At 44.4% G+C, this 19,398-nt stretch overlaps 1 protein-coding gene across 2 annotated transcripts in view; it reads left to right on the forward strand.

Annotated features, from left to right (window-relative positions):
* abcc1 (ATP-binding cassette, sub-family C (CFTR/MRP), member 1) overlaps positions 1-16,651 on the forward strand; it is a 35,532-nt gene extending 18,881 nt beyond the window's left edge. For both annotated transcript variants that reach the window (XM_042085058.1, XM_042085059.1), the window contains exons 20-31: positions 2,747-2,798; positions 3,430-3,571; positions 3,802-4,009; positions 5,626-5,936; positions 6,363-6,562; positions 7,313-7,439; positions 8,098-8,199; positions 10,231-10,377; positions 10,549-10,707; positions 13,626-13,792; positions 14,474-14,668; positions 15,008-16,651. In XM_042085058.1, coding sequence (XP_041940992.1) covers positions 2,747-2,798; positions 3,430-3,571; positions 3,802-4,009; positions 5,626-5,936; positions 6,363-6,562; positions 7,313-7,439; positions 8,098-8,199; positions 10,231-10,377; positions 10,549-10,707; positions 13,626-13,792; positions 14,474-14,668; positions 15,008-15,116 — 1,919 coding nt within the window. In that variant the 3' untranslated portion in view covers positions 15,117-16,651. The remainder of the gene's footprint in view (positions 1-2,746; positions 2,799-3,429; positions 3,572-3,801; positions 4,010-5,625; positions 5,937-6,362; positions 6,563-7,312; positions 7,440-8,097; positions 8,200-10,230; positions 10,378-10,548; positions 10,708-13,625; positions 13,793-14,473; positions 14,669-15,007) is intronic.
* The last annotated feature ends 2,747 nt before the right edge of the window (positions 16,652-19,398 follow it).

Below are 19,398 nucleotides of genomic sequence, written 5' to 3' on the forward strand. Positions count from 1 at the left end.
CCAGTCATACGGAATGAATAATTGCAGCAGTGTGGCCAGGCCCCCCAGACAGCTGTGTGAGAATGGGCCTCACCTCCCTGGGAGGACAAACAGCAGATGCAGTTGGAACCCTATGAGTTTTCTTTTCAAGGGAAGCTTTGGCTGTGTAATGGTTTTCTAGTTGAGCTGTATCTTTGCTTGAATGAGCCCGGTGTCAAGTCAAGTCAAGTTTATTTATATAGCGCATTTCATACAAAGAGGTCATTTAATATGCTTTACATAAACAAAACCAAACAGTAATAGTAGCAAATAAAAGCATAGATATGTGGACATGTATCAGGGGGGTTCACCAGGCCTTCTCTGAAAGATGACCATTGTTGAGTTAATAACTTTTAAGTCGCAGGTTTGAAAGGATTTTTTTTTTTTTTACATTTGAAAAAGATCAACACATGCTCTCATACATTACACACACCAGGCAGTGAAACATGAAGAAAGGTGGTCAGAGCCCCCCCCCAACACCCACACACACATTCCGTCAGGGCGTTCCATCACACTCACAGTCTTTGTCTTCCTTTTGATCCGCTGCTTGGTCTGCTTCTGTTCAACCATTTAAGCCTGTTTCACACTCAACTCGGGCAGCATCACCTCCAGCCCCGCCTGTGTCTTCCTTCCCGCCCGCCCTCTGTTACTATCATGTGGTCTTGTTTGATGTTTTGCCTTTATGTTCATGTGTTTCCATTTCTTTTGTCCTCTTTTTGTTTTTGTCCTTCTTTTTGTCTTCTACTTGCTGTTCAGCAGAAGAGGAGGAGGAGGAGGAGGAGGATGAGGATATGGGGGGAGATAAAGGTTTGAAAGGGTGTTAGATCCCTAAGCCACATATGGCGCCATAATGCGTCTGCACGACTTGCATGGCTGCTGGAGAGACTTGTTTATGTTTTGTGGCCCAGTTGGTGCAGTCGTTGATGGCCTGCTAAGCCCTGATGCCTGGGGCCACTGATGGAGTTGGAACACTGGGCTGTCAGGGCCAAAAAGGGAGAAAAGAGAAAATCCAACGCCCCAATAATAAGTAGCTGTCTGCAAGACTGTACTGCCATTCCTGAAGTGTATTGACATAGGCCTATTATTTGATTTTGGCATACAAATTCAAACGCATGTGTTACAGAAATGGTAAAAGAGCTTTCTTGAGCATCTGGTTGTGCAGACTTGCAGAGAGAGTAATTATTATGGTACACATGGTAGATTGTGTTTCCAAAGAGCTCCACCTCAAGGTTCCGAAGGCCCGAGGTTGAAGCAAGACCTTTTCCCCAATCCATTTCCTCACCCTCACACTTGAGCCGTGCTGAGAACTCAACACAAGGGGAAAATAAATTGTGTAGATTTATTCATATAAATAGATGTGAAATTACTTGATTTAATTTTTTTTCATTGTTACACATTACCAGTCAAATGTCTGAGAGCAAGCTTGTATACTTGAATAGTTTGTACATCTGAATAATTGAGCTGAACTTGGCATGGACAACCAGCCTTTCACTCAGAGGCTTTTAAAGCGTTGGGTCCAGATGGTTTAGCTGTGACAGACTAATAAAGTTTAAGAGGGTAGTCAATATTGACCACAGAAGCCAGATTTTACCAAATGAAGTTCTGTCTCTCTCTGTGAAGTGTTACCCCAGTGTGTTCAAACAACAGGGTTTGGCAATCTGTCTCCTAGTCCATTGAGTTTGAACCCCCAGGGATTGTCACTCAATTGGAGATGAAATGGGTTGCTTTTAAGCTCTTATGTAAGTGTCTGTTGTGTGGCCAATGCCTGTGTAAACAACAGTTTAAAACCTCATGTTGAGGAGGCGTGCTCAGCCTTTTGACTGGTAGCATAGATTGTAACCAAACCAAGGAATTCACACCCATGGGATGCGATTGGGGAAATGTTGAAATAGGATTCAGACCACCGCCTTCCCCCTAACTGTGGTAGACCCATCAGTCGTCAGTGGTGTCCCCGTCAGTGGTCATCCCTGACTAATGTGTGTGTCCACACCCTCTGGCCCAATGTGCTGCAACATCAACTCCATAATTCATGGATTATGATTACATCCATATATTGAACACCATGGATGTGAAGATTCTGCAAATAGGCATTAGCTTCAGTGTGACCAGTCAGATGCCACCGATAACCAGGGACCATGGCCAGTTAGATATTCATGGGTTTGGGCCTTGCTGGTGGTAGTGGACTATCTGATCTGCTCTATCTGCCCAAGTTGTGTCAAAGACAACTCAAGAGTCACTTCACACGTCTCAAAGGCGCAGAGTCAACTCTTTGGTTTGGTCAAAGGCCTGTTGTAGTGTGCTTTGATCTCCTCCAGTCGTCTACGGTGACTTTGCTTTTTGTTGCTTTGATGTGACAAGACTTGATGGTTGATAAAAGTGCCCTTCTAGTCCAGTTTCTCCAAGCTGAGACTGAAGTGCACCTGCACCATGCAGTGCTGATGAGAGTGGCGATGCTTGTGGGGCTGCTCAATTACGGACAAATTCATGATCACGATTATTTTGGTCATTTAACACGATTACCCAGTGACTTTGGAAACATCCCTCTGGTGTTAATAATAATAATAATAATAATAATAATAATAAAACAATGTCAGTTGAAAATAAAATGAGAATTTGATTAATTGCACAGCCCTAGATGGGGGATGTTTGGGGGTGGGGATGGCATCGTGGCATGGTGGGGTGTGGCTTTCCTTCGATTTGTCTCACCAACACTCTGATCTCCCAACAGACTCTGCCCCTCGGAAAGGCCTGGAAAATGGAGGTCCTGTGACCTTGTTGGGGTGAGCGATCACTGCCTCTATTCAAATTTGAGTGTGCAATGTTTTTCACTGTGATTGTCTACTAAGTAGGTAGAAAAATACATAGATTGCTCAGTGTAAAGTATTTCGATTTATTTAGATAGCACAATTGAGTACTGATACAGTTAAGAACAAAATTATTCATACCCACTGCATGTGGCAGTGTCATTTTCAGTCAGAACAAACATATTGGTCAAGAGAAAATCAACATTACATCAATATTTGCCAGGGGTAGGAATAATTTTGTTCTTAACTGTGTATACTTTTAGGTAACACATTTAAGTTTGGATAGAATCAAGTGTCGCAGTTATCAGACTTCAGAGAATCATATCAAACGGTTGTGTGTGATAAAATGTTTAAGCACAATGCTGAAGGTCAACAGGTGTCCCTGTCTAAATTGTCTCTTTTGAAAAGGGATTGCTTCCTCTCGAGAATACAATTAAAAATAAACACAGTCATATGTCTCTTGTAAACTCAATTCAATATGATTTCAAAAACCACAAAGAGCGATTGAAACAGAGGGATAAATTGCAATCTGAAAGTGATAACCTCTAGCTGTGACGCCTCGCCATAAATCTGGAGCATAAGTGTGTGTCCGTGTGTCCATCTGCAGACAGAGCCAGAGCACGCTGACCGCTGCGGGCTCGGCCAAGTCCCTGCTGAAGGCCGAGAGTGCTGGAGAGGGGGCCAAGAAGAATTTCAGGTCCCCCGAGGCTGCCAAGCTGACGGAGGCGGACAAAGCCAACACCGGCCGGGTGCGGGAGTAACTCGTTACTTTACAAGTCGTCGGTTAGCGGTTTGGACAGTGCTAGAACAAGGGTTACTCTGGAACATCCTAAGTGCCTTGTGCTCGTCATGAAAAACAAGCGAGTGTGGCTAACACTGTTGTCTTTAGAGGAAGTATTATGTTGACTTTGTTTGAGCCTTCTTGTGACGCATCGTGTCTCTGCGTGTCTCTCTCTCTCTTTTTCTCTCTCTCTTACAGGTGAAGCTTGCCGTTTTCTGGGAGTACATGAAGGCCATCGGAGTGTGCCTATCGCTGACCAGCGTCTTCCTCTTCTTCGTGCACCACCTGGCCTCTCTGGGCTCCAACTACTGGCTCAGCCTCTGGACGGATGACCCCGTCATCAACGGCACGCAGCCCAATCGCAACATGCGCCTGGGGGTGTACGGAGCACTGGGCCTCTCCCAGGGTCAGTCCTGCTTCATCTCACTGGCGGACATACTGTAGATTGTGATGCAGTCCACTCATTGGCCAGTATTGGCAGGCTCAGGCACACAGTAGGTCTAGCAGCAAGTCATAGGTCTATGTGGGAGAAGCTCAATGTTTAGGTCATCTGAGTTTCAACATCATTCAATCATAACAAGTTTTTGTTGCATTTCCACAAGTTTTGAACCATCAACGACATCAACGGTGGGTGTTGTGTACATAACTAAACCGTAGAATGTCTCACCCATGCCGATTCTCAGAAAAAAATGTTTTATTTAAGTATTTTATGGTGCCAGCGCCAAACCAACTTTTGTTGGGTAGCCGTGGCCTACTGGTTAGCACTTCGGACTTGTAACCGGAAGGTTGCCAGTTTGAACCCCGACCAGTAGGAACGGCTGAAGTGCCCTTGAGCAAGGCACCTAACCCCTCACTGCTCCCTGAGCGCCGCTGTAGCAGGCAGCTCACTGCGTCGGGATTGGTGTGTTCTTTACCTCACTGTGTGTTCACTGTGTGCTGAGTGTGTTTCACTAGTTCATAGATTGGGATAAATGCAGAGACCAAATTTCCCTCACGGGATCAAAAGAGTATATATACTTATACGTACTTATACTTGCTGTTTTAAACTGATGTATTTTTGGTCAAAATGCCCGAACATTTCAACATCAAGAGCGTGAACCAATACACAACCGGGCCCCTGTTGGTGGAAAAGGTCAAAATTTCAAACCTCGGTGGTCGAATGTATGCTCCATCCATACCATCACACATATATTTATGCAAACAGACTCTCTTACATAACAGTGTAGTGCAACTGCAGAGTGTTAGGGCCTGCTGACAACGTGTTCAAGCTCGCTGTTGTGGAAGAATGTTTTTAGATACTGCTAGAGACTGACTTGACTCTGTGAGCCTTGGTGGTTCCAAGGAGCAAACCTAAAACCACACTGCAACCAGGTAATTAAGATAAGCGTCAGTCAAACCCGAGACGTAGATAACGCTGTAGGGCTGCACGACAACGGTGAGCAGTGGTTCAGGCTCGGGGCCTATCATTGACTTTGGTTAAACCATAAACTGTGGTGCATTGGAGCGACTGTTTTTCTGAGGAGCAGCAAGCCTGGTTGGGCCCTCATTGTCAACATTAATTCTGTTGTTGTCAGGGATGGATTACTGCACGGGCCTACCGGGCCCAGGCCCAGGGGCCCAAGGGGTCAGGGGGCCCTGAAGCCCAAGCTTTTTCATGAAATCATTGCCTCAATATCAACAAATCAGGATGTAGGCTATGCATCTGATTGAATTTAGTATTGGCCATCCCCAAAATGCACCAGAATACAGGAAATCACATCAAACAAATTAAAAAAATTCTGGGGGAGGACCCCCAAACCCCCCCTCCCACATATACAGAAGTTCATAATCCGCCCATGGTTGTTGTTGTGATATGTATTGGTGTTGCAAGATGTTGTGCAACAAAGTTAAGCTAACCTCAACCTTTGAGACGACAAGGGAAAGAGTGAGTTGCCTCATGTAGGTATCTGGCTTCATACCTTCCTTAACACCGTCTCTGTTCCCTCCTCTCTGTCGTTTCTCTCCACCTTCATTTCCCCCCAGGTGTGGCAGTGTTCCTCTACTCTGTGTCCGTGTCCATTGGAGGTGTGCTAGCGTCGCGCTACCTTCACGAGACCATGCTCTACAACGTGCTGCGCTCCCCCATGTCCTTCTTCGAGCGCACGCCCAGCGGGAACCTGGTCAACCGCTTTGCCAAGGAGACGGACACCATCGACTCGGTCATCCCCAGCATCATCAAGATGTTCCTGGGCTCCATGTTCAACGTGCTCAGCTCCTGCGCCATCATTCTCTTCGCCACGCCGTTCGTGGCCATCATCATCCCACCCCTGGGTCTCCTCTACTTCTTTGTTCAGGTTGGGCAGCATCCACACGTTTCCTTTGTGCATTTGTGCAATTTGCTGCAGATTTGTAATGTTTTATTTGTAATGATGTAATGCTTTTGACTGTAGTGCCGAGTTTTATTAAATTAGTTTAATGTAATGTAAAGAATAACACCGGTGCACAGAATCCCAGGGTGAGTGTACACATCAGTAAATGATTTAAACCCAATACAAGAGGTCACAATGTTGATACAGTATTGTTAAGAAATAGTAGCACAATTCAGTTGTACTTGGTTGCATTGGGACAGTTTTCATTTTGGGACAGCTTAATCTTCCAATAAATTCTTCTGTGATTTTTTTTGATGTGAGATTAAATATCACAGACTTGGATATAGACCTCCTGTTGTATGAGGTGAGATAGTAGAGACCACACCAAGCATCCCTCATTTGACTCCGCAGCGTTTCTATGTGGCCTCCTCGCGGCAGCTGAAGCGCTTGGAGTCGGTGAGCCGCTCACCCGTCTACACGCACTTTAACGAGACGCTGCTGGGCACCAGCGTCATCCGGGCCTTCGGCGAACAGCAGCGCTTCATCCGCGAGAGTGACAGCCGTGTGGACCACAACCAGAAGGCCTACTACCCCGGCATTGTGGCCAATCGGTACGCTTGTCCACGCATTCTTATCTCTGTTAGCACGGCATGAACACACAAACGATAACAGTTACCCGGTTTTCATCGAGCTGGCAGCGTCCAGTATATACACACAGTAAACCCGGCTTCTCCAGTTAACCCCCAACTACTTTGACGGCTAATACACAACGCCATCTAATGATCATTTTCACCTCTAGAGAACTTCACCTTGAAAAACTGAAATAGTCAAAAGGCTAATATCTGGAATGTCCATTGAAAGTTTAGTTTAAATGGCCTCAAGACAGTCTGGACGTAGGAGACACATTCATAAGGAATCATAAGGAGAAATAGGAAGTCAAAGTAACCATTGTCATGACTAGAAAATATACATTTGCCAAAGAATGATAACAACACAGCATCAAACAGCTTGAGAAGTACATTGCAAATGTATTTAACAATGTCTTTGTAAGCCTATTAAAGTAGCCAGTTCTTTTAGAGGAAATGACTGAAGCAGCTTCCTCTGGTATGTCTGGTGAGGTAGGGCAGGGCATGCTTTGTTTATGAGTTAAGCAAACAGTTATTCCAGAGGACCTAAGGAGTGCATTTCCCTTGCATAAGGTCCATCTCCCGTTGTCCGCCGACGGTGCAGAAAGGTCCAGGCTCCAGTGTTTAATTACCCCGGTGTTGTCTCCCGCCTCCACACTGCTCTTAGTGGTGTTGCAATGGCTATTCTTGGGTCCGTTTTTATCTCATCAGTATGTGTTGTGCTTCCTGCGGTAGGTGGCTGGCCGTCAGACTGGAGTTCGTGGGGAACTGCATTGTGGTGTTCGCCGCACTCTTCGCCGTGATGGCCAGAAATAGCCTGAGTCCTGGGCTCATGGGTCTGGCCATCTCCTATGCCCTGCAGGTCAGTTTGGGTGTTTTGATCCACTTTACCGGTCAAACATTTGGGGTGACGAAGACATGTCCAGGGCTTAAAGCGTTAAGGCACTATGCCTGAATTCAGGTGTGGGCTGGGGAGGTTAAGGTTGGAAAATATACAGTATGCCTATTCATGGGTTTCATCAGGTCCCTTTCCACAGGTGTATTAATCAAGCACCATGCAGTCTGCATTGATAATTAAGGTGCTTAAGGTGCTACATCTGTGGAAAGGGACCTGATGAAACCCATGAATAGGCCTATGATGCTTTTAAGCCCAGCATGTCGTAGTTTTCCATGAAAAAAAAATGAAATATATATATATATATATAATAAAGCAATGGAAATATAGCAAAATGAATAAGAAATATAGTCATCGATATGGTTAGAAAGAATCCTGCCTTTCAAAATGTCACACTATATGTCACACTATAGCTGGTGAGAGGAAGGAAAGATCATGTTGGCTAGATCTCACTCTTTGTCTCCTGTATTCTTTCTTCATCTGTTTAGCTCATCCATGCTCTGGTCTCATTGCTTCATATTCTTCTCTCTCTCTCTCTCTCTCTCTCTCTCTCTCTCTCTCTCTCTCTCTCTCTCTCTCTCTCTCTCTCTCTCTCTCTCTCTCTCTCTCTCTCTCTCTCTCTCAGGTCACCGCTTCTCTGAACTGGCTGGTGCGGATGTCCTCGGAGTTGGAGACCAACATTGTGGCGGTGGAGAAGGTGAAGGAGTATGGAGACACAGAGAAGGAGGTCAGTTGGTCGGTCAGTCTGAGATGGCTGCAGTTGAATTGTCCTTCATAGTATCAATAATAATATATATCTGTAGTCTGAGCTTTGACAACACAGTTTCCCTCTCTAAATGATCAGGACCATTGACTGAGAGGAAAAGGAGGGCAAATGTGATGAGCCGTGTGTGTGTGTGTGTCTGTGTGTGTGTGTCTGCATGTGTGTGTCTGTGTGTGTCTGTGTGTCTGCGTGTCTGTGTGTGTGTGTGTGTACAGAGCAGATGGGAGTACTGTAAAGAGAGACTGTGTTTAGCGGAGACACTATGTAGACAGATAGGCGGGGAAAAGGGGTGGATGGACAGGAGAAAAAGTGGCCGGAGGTGGAGAAAGAAAGGGAGAGAAAGGATGGAGGAGGTGCGGTGGGGGGGAGAGAGCGGGATGTCCCACTGTTCCAGTGAAGTCAGCAAGCTGTGATTAGCCTAAATTCCCCTCTGCGGTGGCGTGCGCCTCTCCAGCTACAGGGCCATCCATCTCCCGCACACAGCCTTTCACACTCCCGCTGCCACCGCAGCCTGGATTCCACAAGCTCCGCGTGTCCTGCACAAGCCTGGACTCCAACTCCACCTCTGTATCCAGGCCGGGATGCAGCTCCCGGGCTCTGGCATGTGGCTCCGCACGCTAGCTGGTCCCTTCGCCTGATTGGACCTGGCGTCCAGCCCCCCTGCATCAGAAGGGCTACCCTAAACAGAGGCACGCGGCACGTCACGCTGTCTCTCGGCGGCTGCCAATCTGAGGGGCTCAGCCTAAAGCTGTCCTGCTCCTTAACCTTTATGCAAAACAGCAAACCCTCCTATTCCCCCAGAGTAGATCTGTAGAGGATGCTGGAATACAGTAGTACGGTTTTGGGACACAGGGATGACACTCAAGTGTGAGGTCTCTCCTCCGTGTCAACTCTACTGCTGTCCAGCTATATTTCCACTGCATCTTTCTGTCCACAAACTGTCTTTTCGCACTGTGCAGAAGGTGCGCTGAACAAATACTCTAGAAGTTACAGTTAGTGTTGTAGTTGACGTGAGGTGAGGTGAGTACATGTAATGTCAGGACATGGTTCAAGTTAATTTATGGTAGAGGTGTGTTGACAGCAGGGCTTGTCCGTCATGTGTAGACAGGCACCCTTGTTAACCACTCTCAAATTCTGCACAGCCTGCGGATGAATGATTTATAAAAGCATAGTATAAACATAACATACATTTGTATCATAAATCGTAATTACACAAACATTCATGTTATCTTCTGTACATGAGATTTGCATGGGACGATGAGGAGCTGAACGCTTTGGCGTGGGTGGTAGGCTGAAGTGTGAAGGCGTTGCGCAAAATTCCACTTTGTTGTGTCAGTCACTGTTTTTAAAGACCGCTAGTAAATGTTGTTTAATTTCTCTGAGGTTTTGTTATGGCTAGAAGTACAGTCAGACATGGACACTTGAGCGTAGCGCAAAGGCGCTCAAATGCACTCATGGATAACCACCGTCTTGTGTTTGTGTGTGTGTGTGTGTTTATTTTTTTATTTTGTAAGTGAAGATCTGTCTGTGCTAAAGTTCCCCTTGGCAAAAACTAGAGAGAATAAGCTAAACTTATCTCACTGACTTTCAGAAAGTAAGTTAAAAAACACAACAAGGATAAAATAGGGTTGCAGTTGGTAAACAGTCATGGTGGCACAAATTGAAAACACAAAACACAAATGTAAAACAGACCCAGAGGGCACATGGGTCGGTCGAAGACCAGTGAATGGTTGGTTAGAGAAACCACCCACTGTTGTGGGATCAGAAGGAATGATGATGGTGGATTAACCACGCATTGCGGAGTCTGAAAATGTCTAAAAATACAGGGAACAGACTTGCCGTGCAAGCTCCAGTTAGCTTGCTAACTGATGGATTTTGGTGTTTCCCCCCCCTTCATTTTCACTGTGTTCTTGACCCAGACCATTAAGCTGTAGTGGGTGTGAATGACCGGTGTGCTTATCCCCTCCTCACATGACTGTGTGCTCCCCTCCACAGGCGTCCTGGAGGCTGGAGAGTTCTAAGCTGCCCTCTGGCTGGCCCACGGTCGGACACATCGAGATCTGCGACTTCGGCCTGCGCTACAGAGAGGACCTGGAGCTGGCCATCCGAAACATCTCCGTCACCATCGAGGGCGGAGAGAAGGTGTGTGTGTGTGTGTGTGTGAGAGTATGCGTGTTGGAGAGAGAGAGCGTGTGTGTGAAAGAGAGAGAGAGAGAGAGTATGCGTGTTGGAGAGAGTGAGAGTGTGTGTGTGTGAGAGAGGAGAAGTGGCTGTTTGCATGTTTGTCTGATCTCTGATTTGTGTGTGGACCAGGTGGGCATAGTTGGGCGCACGGGAGCAGGCAAGTCCTCGCTCACCCTGGGCCTCTTCCGCATCATTGAGTCGGCACAGGGGGAGATCCAGATCGACGGGGTCAACATCTCCCAGCTGGGCCTCCACGACCTCCGCTCCCGCATCACCATCATCCCACAGGTACTGCCCCTGTCCCTCCCATCGCTTTTTTTTAAAGTAGATTATTTCTCTTTTTGATAGAACATAGAGAGACTGACAGGACATGACTGAGAGAGAGACAGAGTCAGACTTGGATCCAGGTCCCCATGGGCACTTGGACCCGTATATGGTACAGGTGCTGTAAATCGTCAATCCGGTTTATTGGCCAAGTATACTTGCCTATACAAAGAATTTGTTCTCTGCCCTTTACCCATCTGGGGATAGTGTACAACACACCCACACACACAGTGTACACCCATTCAAACACATACATACACACACACACCCTCAGTGCACACTGAGCACACTAGGAGCACACATACATAGTGGGCAGCCTTCACACTGACGCCCAGGGAGCAGTTGGGGGTTAGGTGCCTTGCTCAAGGGCACCTCATCCGTGGATGTGGATGTGGGAGAGTGCTGTTCAATCACTCAGTAGCCAGCCCCCACTGTACTGCCCTGCATCTCAATGGGGGTTTGGGACATTGGGGGATCGGAGTTCTGCAAAGCTTTTTCCTAATGTAGCTCATTTTACCTCCCCCCACCCACAATTTCTGCTATCAGTCAGGGATTGAACTGGCCACCCTTCGGTCACAAGTTGGATTCCCTAACCAGTAGGCCACGGAAATAGCCAGTCACATTTACATGTATTCATTTAGCAGACTCTTCAATCCAAGTCGAACTACATATGTCCATTACATGACAAGGGCCACTCTCCCCAGAGCACCTCGGCTTGCTCGGCACAACAGTGGAAGCTGGAAACCCATTACTTCTCAGGCTACTGCATGCCACCCAGCTCCTTAGCCACTACGCTACCACCGCTCCAGTTGCGCCACAGCGCCCCCTGTCTCTCCCATCTCTTACCTCCCGCCTCTCCTTCTCACTCTTCCTCTCCTCCTCACTCTTCCTCTCCTTCTCGCTCCCTATGTAGCTCTTTCACTTGTGAAATCCCCAGCGATGGCAGGTAATTAAAACAACAATGGAGTAAGTAGAATGACAGACTGACTTTGCCAGATCAACATCATCAATTCATCATCATCATCAGCATCATCATCAACATCATCATCATTAGCAGCATCATCATCATTAACATCATCAACAACTCATCATCATCAACATACCCCAATGTTAAATTGATCAAATAATGAAGCACCAAAACATAGCAGCTTTCAAGTGAGAATCAGGCCTCCCTCTCAGGCTCATTCATGCTCAGCATTAAATTCAGATACAGAGCCGCCTTTGTTTTTGTCCATCTTCTGCACAGTTTTTGAAAGTTTGCGGACGAAACTGAGCAACGCTTGAAACGGGCAGATCTGTGTTTGTACTAAAATGGGAACCAGCACTGTAGCACTGTATATGCTGTGAGAGAGTGCATACTTGTGTGTGCTCAGGAGCACCAGGGTACTCCCATACAGAAGTGCACAGACCGGCATGCACGTACACATCGACGTCCTCTTACACACACACACACACACACACACACACGTCATCTGTAGTCGGGGAACTCCAGTAGCATTTTGTCAAACCATAGGTTCAGGCCACAGTGACAAAAACAAAAATGCCGACTGCACGTCTGCAGGTTTGCCCGTGGGCCGGTAAAAAATTCAGTAAAGTGTCATGTATCGCCTCCTGCCAGCATGTTGATCTATAGCCCCTGTGTGCACAAACTTCTATTGTGGGGAGGGAACTCGAGAATAAAGTGCAGAGGCATAAAGTAGGTCATACATGTGGTGTTGAGGGCTTAAACCAAGTATGCCAAAACAGCCATTTCCCTCCAAATAAGAGATCTCATGTCTCCTTCAGAAAACAGCCAAGGTAGGGGATTTTAGGGAGTTGTCGGAAAATTATTACAGGATTTTGTTGAGCCACAAACCATCATATAACGGTAAACTGTATAATTTCATAATATATCACTAATACTATGATAAATGTGGTTTCTGGAAATCAACATATCATTTTACAGGACTTGAGTTATGGAACAAAATAGAGATTTATATGCATGTATGATTCCCACATATGTGCATGCATGTTTATGCAAAAGGGAAAATGCATAATTTGGGGGATTGACTTCCCGCTCATCCGGTGTGTGCAGTGACAAAACCGCACCACCTCCACGTCTCCACAGTCATCCAGTCCACTCACCAGGCCAAAAGTCCCACTCCAACATTGCCCTCAGTTGCACCCTCGCACAACAACGTCAACAACGTCAACAACGCACTGAGGTTGCTTTTAGGGAAAGTCTCACACCACCCTAACCCAAACCCTAACCCAGAACAATACTTGCTACTTCAGTCACACTTTAGATTTGATTCTATCTAAAGATACCCTAAAGATCTTTGGATCAGTAAGTGGCACGTATAAAGAGGTATCGACTCAGATTGATTTGGCCAAGGAATTTGTTTCTGGACATTGGTGTCCCCTTAGTTTTACAGTCTTATACACACCCCTTCAAATAATTGTATACAAAAGGCATTAATAGTAAAGCTTAACTCTAATCCCAGTTTCCTATTTTAACCGGACAACACGTGTAGAATTTCTGGCTAGCATAGATTTTAAAAAAACTTCTCTAAAATATCATTGTAGTTAAGCTTGTAATAGTTCAACATTGATTTCCCATATCTTCTACTAGCATAGCATGTTCTGGCCGTTAAATAGCCTTACATGTAGGTGCTGATATGGCTTTAAACAAGCAAACAAACAAACTACACATATGAATTAGCATGCGTGGAACAATATTTAGCTATGAAATAAGTGCATTGAACTCATGATACAACATAGTTCATAGATATTCTCAGATCAAGTTTTTAGATCAAGTTCATGATCCAGTGTCTAGGTGCATTATTTTACTGACTCTTTGAAAGTTCTAGAAACGTTGAACAGGTTCTGTCTGTGTCTCGCAGGACCCAGTGCTGTTCTCGGGCACTCTCCGTATGAACCTGGACCCGTTTGATGGCTACTCTGATGAGGAGGTGTGGAGAGCTCTGGAGCTCGCCCACCTGAAGAACTTCGTCTCTGGTCTGCCGGACAAACTCAACCACGAATGCTCTGAAGGTGGAGAAAACCTCAGGTAACCTAAATACTCTTTTCTGATTGGCTGGAAGGTGTCCAGATATTTGTATATAACGGGACTCCTCTGAAGTAGATCAGGTTAAAGGGTTTGAAAGGGAAATGTTGAATGGTCACAAATCCTAGAAAAAGGACACTAGATTGATGAAAACCTGTCCGTCGATAGAGGCCACTACAGTGAATGCGTGGTCTGCTAAACTAATGAATGAACAAAGCATGAATCATCTCCCGTAAAAAAACAAAACCTGAACCAAAAACCTGAACCTGAACTTAACTCTAGCGGGAATAAGTGCTGGGAAAGGACGGGATGGCTTCCTGAGTCATCTTTTCCGTAGGGGGCCCGTGTGCTTATCCAGATGACTAATCAGTTGGCTAACCCATACTCTTTTCATTTCCTGTTTTCTTCTTTGTGCTCAAAAATGTGATCTCGAAAGTGGCCGTGAATGTTTCAGTGACAAAAAAAAGTGGCCAAAAAAAATCTTTAAAGAAACTGGAACCTAAACAGCAGTTCTGTCAATGAGTGGTACCCATACTCCTCAAATACACTGCTACCACCACTGCTTTCTGTGCCTCCTTTATCCTTTGATCGCCTGTCTGGTTTGGATCTAGCCACCAGATGAAAGAGGACATTAAACATCTGCCTGGGCCTTCTTCTCATCACCTCTCTGTTCTCCTTCCTCAGTTTGGGCCAGCGACAGCTGGTCTGCCTGGCTCGCGCTCTCCTCCGCAAGACCAAGATCCTGGTCCTGGACGAGGCCACAGCAGCCGTGGACTTGGAGACGGACAACCTGATCCAGTCCACCATCCGCACCCAGTTTGAGGACTGCACTGTCCTGACCATTGCCCACAGGCTCAACACCATCATGGACTACACCAGGTAGCTGCCAGCACACCACTTTAGGAATTCGACATAATACACATTTCAGAGCATTGAATGCAATGCGTCATTGTTCTAGTGTTTTTGGTATTTTTGACGCAAATGTTTTCACGATCCAGCTGTTTTTATTAGCGTAAAGATTTTTTTACATGCTAATAAATAAATAGTCCAAGTGCAGAATTTCACGTTTTACAAATGTGTGGCTGTCAGATGCAGATGACAAGCCTTGTAGAAGTGAACTGGCAAGGAGATAAAAAAAAAGTGTGATATACTGTATTACACACCACAAGTGTGCCACCCTGTTTATAGCAAAGCCCTCCTGTCCTTGTGTCCCTCCAGGGTTCTGGTTCTGGACAAAGGCCAGGTGGCAGAGTTCGGGTCACCATCCAGTCTCATCGCCCAGAAAGGGATCTTTTACAAGATGGCCAAAGACTCTGGCCTGGTGTGAAAGTGACTTGAGGAGGAGCAGAAGATGCTGAGCTGGCCAGTTCTCCTTCTCTCCCCTCCCCCTCTCCCTTCCTCCCTTCCCAGACCAAGCCTGTAGGCAGGGTGTGTGGGGACTTGGTGTGCAATCCCAGTCCCACTTCATTCCACAAGCTCATAAAATAGTGTCTGCTCTCCCTCCCAACTGCACCTCTGCTCATTGTCTTTGTATTCTACCCATCATTGCTTTCTTTTCCTCCATTTTTTTTTTTCACCATCTCTCTTTCCCCTTTCATTACATCATCTCTTTTTTTCTGTCTTCATGTCCACTCTACAACAGCTGCTTTTTTAGAAACCAGGAGTTTCGCTTTGGAGACGCACCGCTTCGGAGAATCACCGAATGTGTGGTTTTCTGCGCAGGCACCTCTGTGTGTGGAGTTGTAGTGCTATTTCTTATTCTCTTCTTTTTAACTCCAGATCAAGATGCCTGGTCATACAAGAATATGATTGTGGACCATGTCTATCAGCTGCGGCTGCCATTTGCAAGCTTCCTGTCTTGGGAATGCCGTCAGTTGATGACGAGGTGCTTGGACGGCCCTGGGATTTCTCCCCAGTGCAATATTCTGCCTTAATACTGGCAGACCAAACAGAGACACACACACACACACACACACACACACACACACACATATAAACACATGCACACACAGATCCAACCAAAACAGGAGTATGTCAACTCCCTGCCAGGCTGTCTGATGTATCCACAGTGCTGGAGGAGTCCCAACCACCATGATTGGGTCTTGAGTGGGTCCAGACTACCCAGAGGAGAGGAGAGCAGACTACAGCCACCTGCTTTAATAAAGTGGTGACTTGTTTCAAGTGATGAATGTACACTCCTCAGTTACCAATTGCAATCATTTCTCAGCTTGGCATACAAATGTTTTTTTGTTTGTTTGATTTCTGTGGTAAATATTCCAAATAATGTCACTGGTGCAATCTACTGTAGCCCAAACGCCTCTGAAAGCGCAGCACAGAGGTACAAGTTTGTGTGTGTTCTTTTTCAAAAGGTGAAAACGCTTCAAGTCAGAGACTATTGGTCTGTTTGATATTTGCTCGTGAGTTTCGAGGCATTGGAAACCCACGGAGTGCATAGTACGCTCTGTTTCCGCACGTCGTTGGTCAGTTGCTCATTTGTACTGGCGTTCTTCTGCGTCGTTGTTATACTCATATCAGATGAACGTACTTTTAGGCTCCAGGGTGGTATCTTAAGCTAACACAAAACACTGGAGCTCAGAAGAGTATCTTTTTGTTTATTTGTAGCCTTTTGATATGTATTTTACAAGATGGAGTCAAGCTGTCAACACTCGGCTTGAGTTACTGTGGCAGAACTTTGGAAAAACACATACAAACATGCTGTTACATATTTATATTATTTGTATTTGTGCTTATTATGATTAATATTATTTCATATTGTATACATGCACTAGTTTTAAGTGTGCTTAATTTCATAACAGGAATCAAATGTATAAAGAAGAAAAAAATAAACTGTTTTTCTTAATATCTGTTGCCTCTTGAAATTGCATGTGTACCAGTTGCATGCACCTCTAATTGTAACATTTTACATGACTTATATTCTATGCTTCCTGTACTGAATAATCAATGCAAGCTAATCAGAGAAATCAAAGAGTGATGATGCACACTGAACACCCATTTATATGAAGTGCAAAGTCATAATATCTACCGGTAGTTAAAGATAATTTAGTGAATATTGGCGAATACCAAGAGCCCGATTCGATGTGCAGACATCAGTGGGTCAGATCAATGTTCCCACACACCACACAACCACTTTAGTTTATACAAGAGACACTTTGCTCTTTGCATGAGTTTGCAATTTGCCTGTCATTTAACCCTTTAACTGGCACACCATGATAAAAGTGATGAAAAAAATATTGTTTTTGTTTTATCTTGCTCTATTAGGCTGTAGTATAAAAAATCTGTGATTTTTTTTTTTTTTCAAAGGACCCTCCCATTCAATTTCTATGAATCTCTACCAAATGGTTGAAGTGCCTGTTAATGGTAAAAGTCAGTTATCTGACTTTGACATGAGATTATTGTGTTTTACTGAAAGAAAGCAGTTTTTCCCCAAAAAAGTGGTATTATCTTGTAGCCCTGGTCCCAGAGTTTAAGATAGATCATGTTAACAAGAAATAGACTCATTCCTGTACCTGCAGACCACTTAAGTAAATTTACCATTGAAATGAATGGGATTCTATGGATTTAGGTGAAGAACGTGTACACAGAATACATTTTGGTCAGTACCATGAAGACAAAACTGATTCAACTATATAAATCATATATTTTCTGACAGCTTAGACCCTCAGGATGTGATCTAACATGACATGAGTCATGTCCCACCCTCCTCATTAGTATGCAGCCCATGCATATCACATTGGGTATTGGTACAGTAAATCGGTATACTGTATGGCTGATACCTTTGGGTCTGTGCCATTTAGGAAAAACTGATTCAACTATATAAACCATATATTTTCTGAAAGCTTAGACCCTCAGGATGTGATCTAACATGATATGAGACCTGTCCCACCCTCCTCATTAGTATGCTGCCCATGCATTACACATTGGGTATTGGTAAATTGGGTATATGGCTGATACCTTTAGATCTGTGCTATTTAGGAAAAACTGGTTCAACCATATAAACCATATATTTTCTGAAAGCTTAGACTCTCAGGATGAGATCTAACATGACATGAAACATGTCCCACCCTCCTCATTAGTATGCTGCCCATGCATTACACATTGGGTATTGGTAAATTAAGCGTATGGCTGATACATTTAGGGCTGTACCATGGAGGACAAACTAATTAAACCACCTAAACCAACATTGTCTGAAAGCATATACCCCTCAAGATGTAAACTGACATGGGTTTTGACATTTGTCACCCTCCTCATGACATGATAGCCCAAAACAGTATTAGTCATATACACTATTTACCAATACCCAATGTATTATGCTTGGGCAGCATACAAATGAGGAGGGTGGGACATGTCTCATGTCATGTTAGATTACATCCTGAGGGTCTAAGCTTTCAGAAAATATATGGTCTATATAGTTGAATCAGTTTCCCCTTCATGGTACAGACCAAAATGTATTGAATTGCATTGAATTAGCATAGCTGATAAGCCTATTTGATATATTTCATGCGTATGCATGCTTTTTAAACATATATATGCTGTGTTTACAGTAGTAGTATACATTTGAAAACAGTATATAATGGTTAATATAATTAATTCATGAACTTTGTCATGTTTTCAAGTATTATCTATACGGACCTGACTTTTACGACACATCAACCGTTTGGTAGAGCATGTTTTCAAACAATTATTTAACCATGAATTTTTTTTTTTTTCTTAATGTAAGTTAATACATGTGTTATTCCACTTCAGTTTTACATAATAATGAAGAAAAAAAAGTCTTAGCTTTAAAAACTTGGTAGATGTGACTCCACAAAATATGGCCGAAATCGCGTAAATTAATTTCTTAAATTGCGTATGATGAGAAGGTGTGGCCTTCGATATTACAGAGGTATTGAGCAAATATTTTGTGCTTAACATGTAGTACTCAAGTGGTAGATATGGGTCCATATGTTTAAATTTAAAACAGTTTGATTTTTTGGTAAGATATGGTGTCTTAAAGTGTGCTCTACCAAACGGTTGAGCAGTCAGTTAAAGGGTTAAATTGGGGCCAAGTATGTGACTACAAGTTTGTTTTTTTATGAAAAATCTCGGGAGATTCCTAACCGGGAACACACAAGACAAATATGGAGCCCGTTTGGTCAAAACAGAAACAAATTGGTCTGACAGATGATTATAGTGTTCATGGGAAATGCACGTCGTGTGTAGAGACAACCAAAATGGAGGAGACAATCCAGAGCCTATTGAATGTTGACTTCACATGAAGAGAACTCAAATCTTCATGGCTGGGCTTGACCCTTTAAGAGGAATTCATTTTCAGTACTCCATGGGAAGGACATGTTGATTGAAATGTTAACGTTTTATTCATTTACTCAAAGCATTTCAGAAGCACACATTTCTTATAGGCCTCAGCCTGTACACATTGGCATTCTGCCAGCTTTCTGTACAACACATGCATTTTAAAATTCAAGTTTCTTAAGACTTACATAACATGTAAATAATCATCCATGGGCAACATGTTAAAAATATATAAAAATACATCTACAGTACAGTACAAAATGGTGCACAAAATAGTATACGGAGTATTGTATTCTAGG

The sequence above is a fragment of the Alosa sapidissima genome, chromosome 3 (genome assembly GCF_018492685.1).
Source record: "Alosa sapidissima isolate fAloSap1 chromosome 3, fAloSap1.pri, whole genome shotgun sequence".
NCBI lineage: Eukaryota > Metazoa > Chordata > Actinopteri > Clupeiformes > Clupeidae > Alosa > Alosa sapidissima.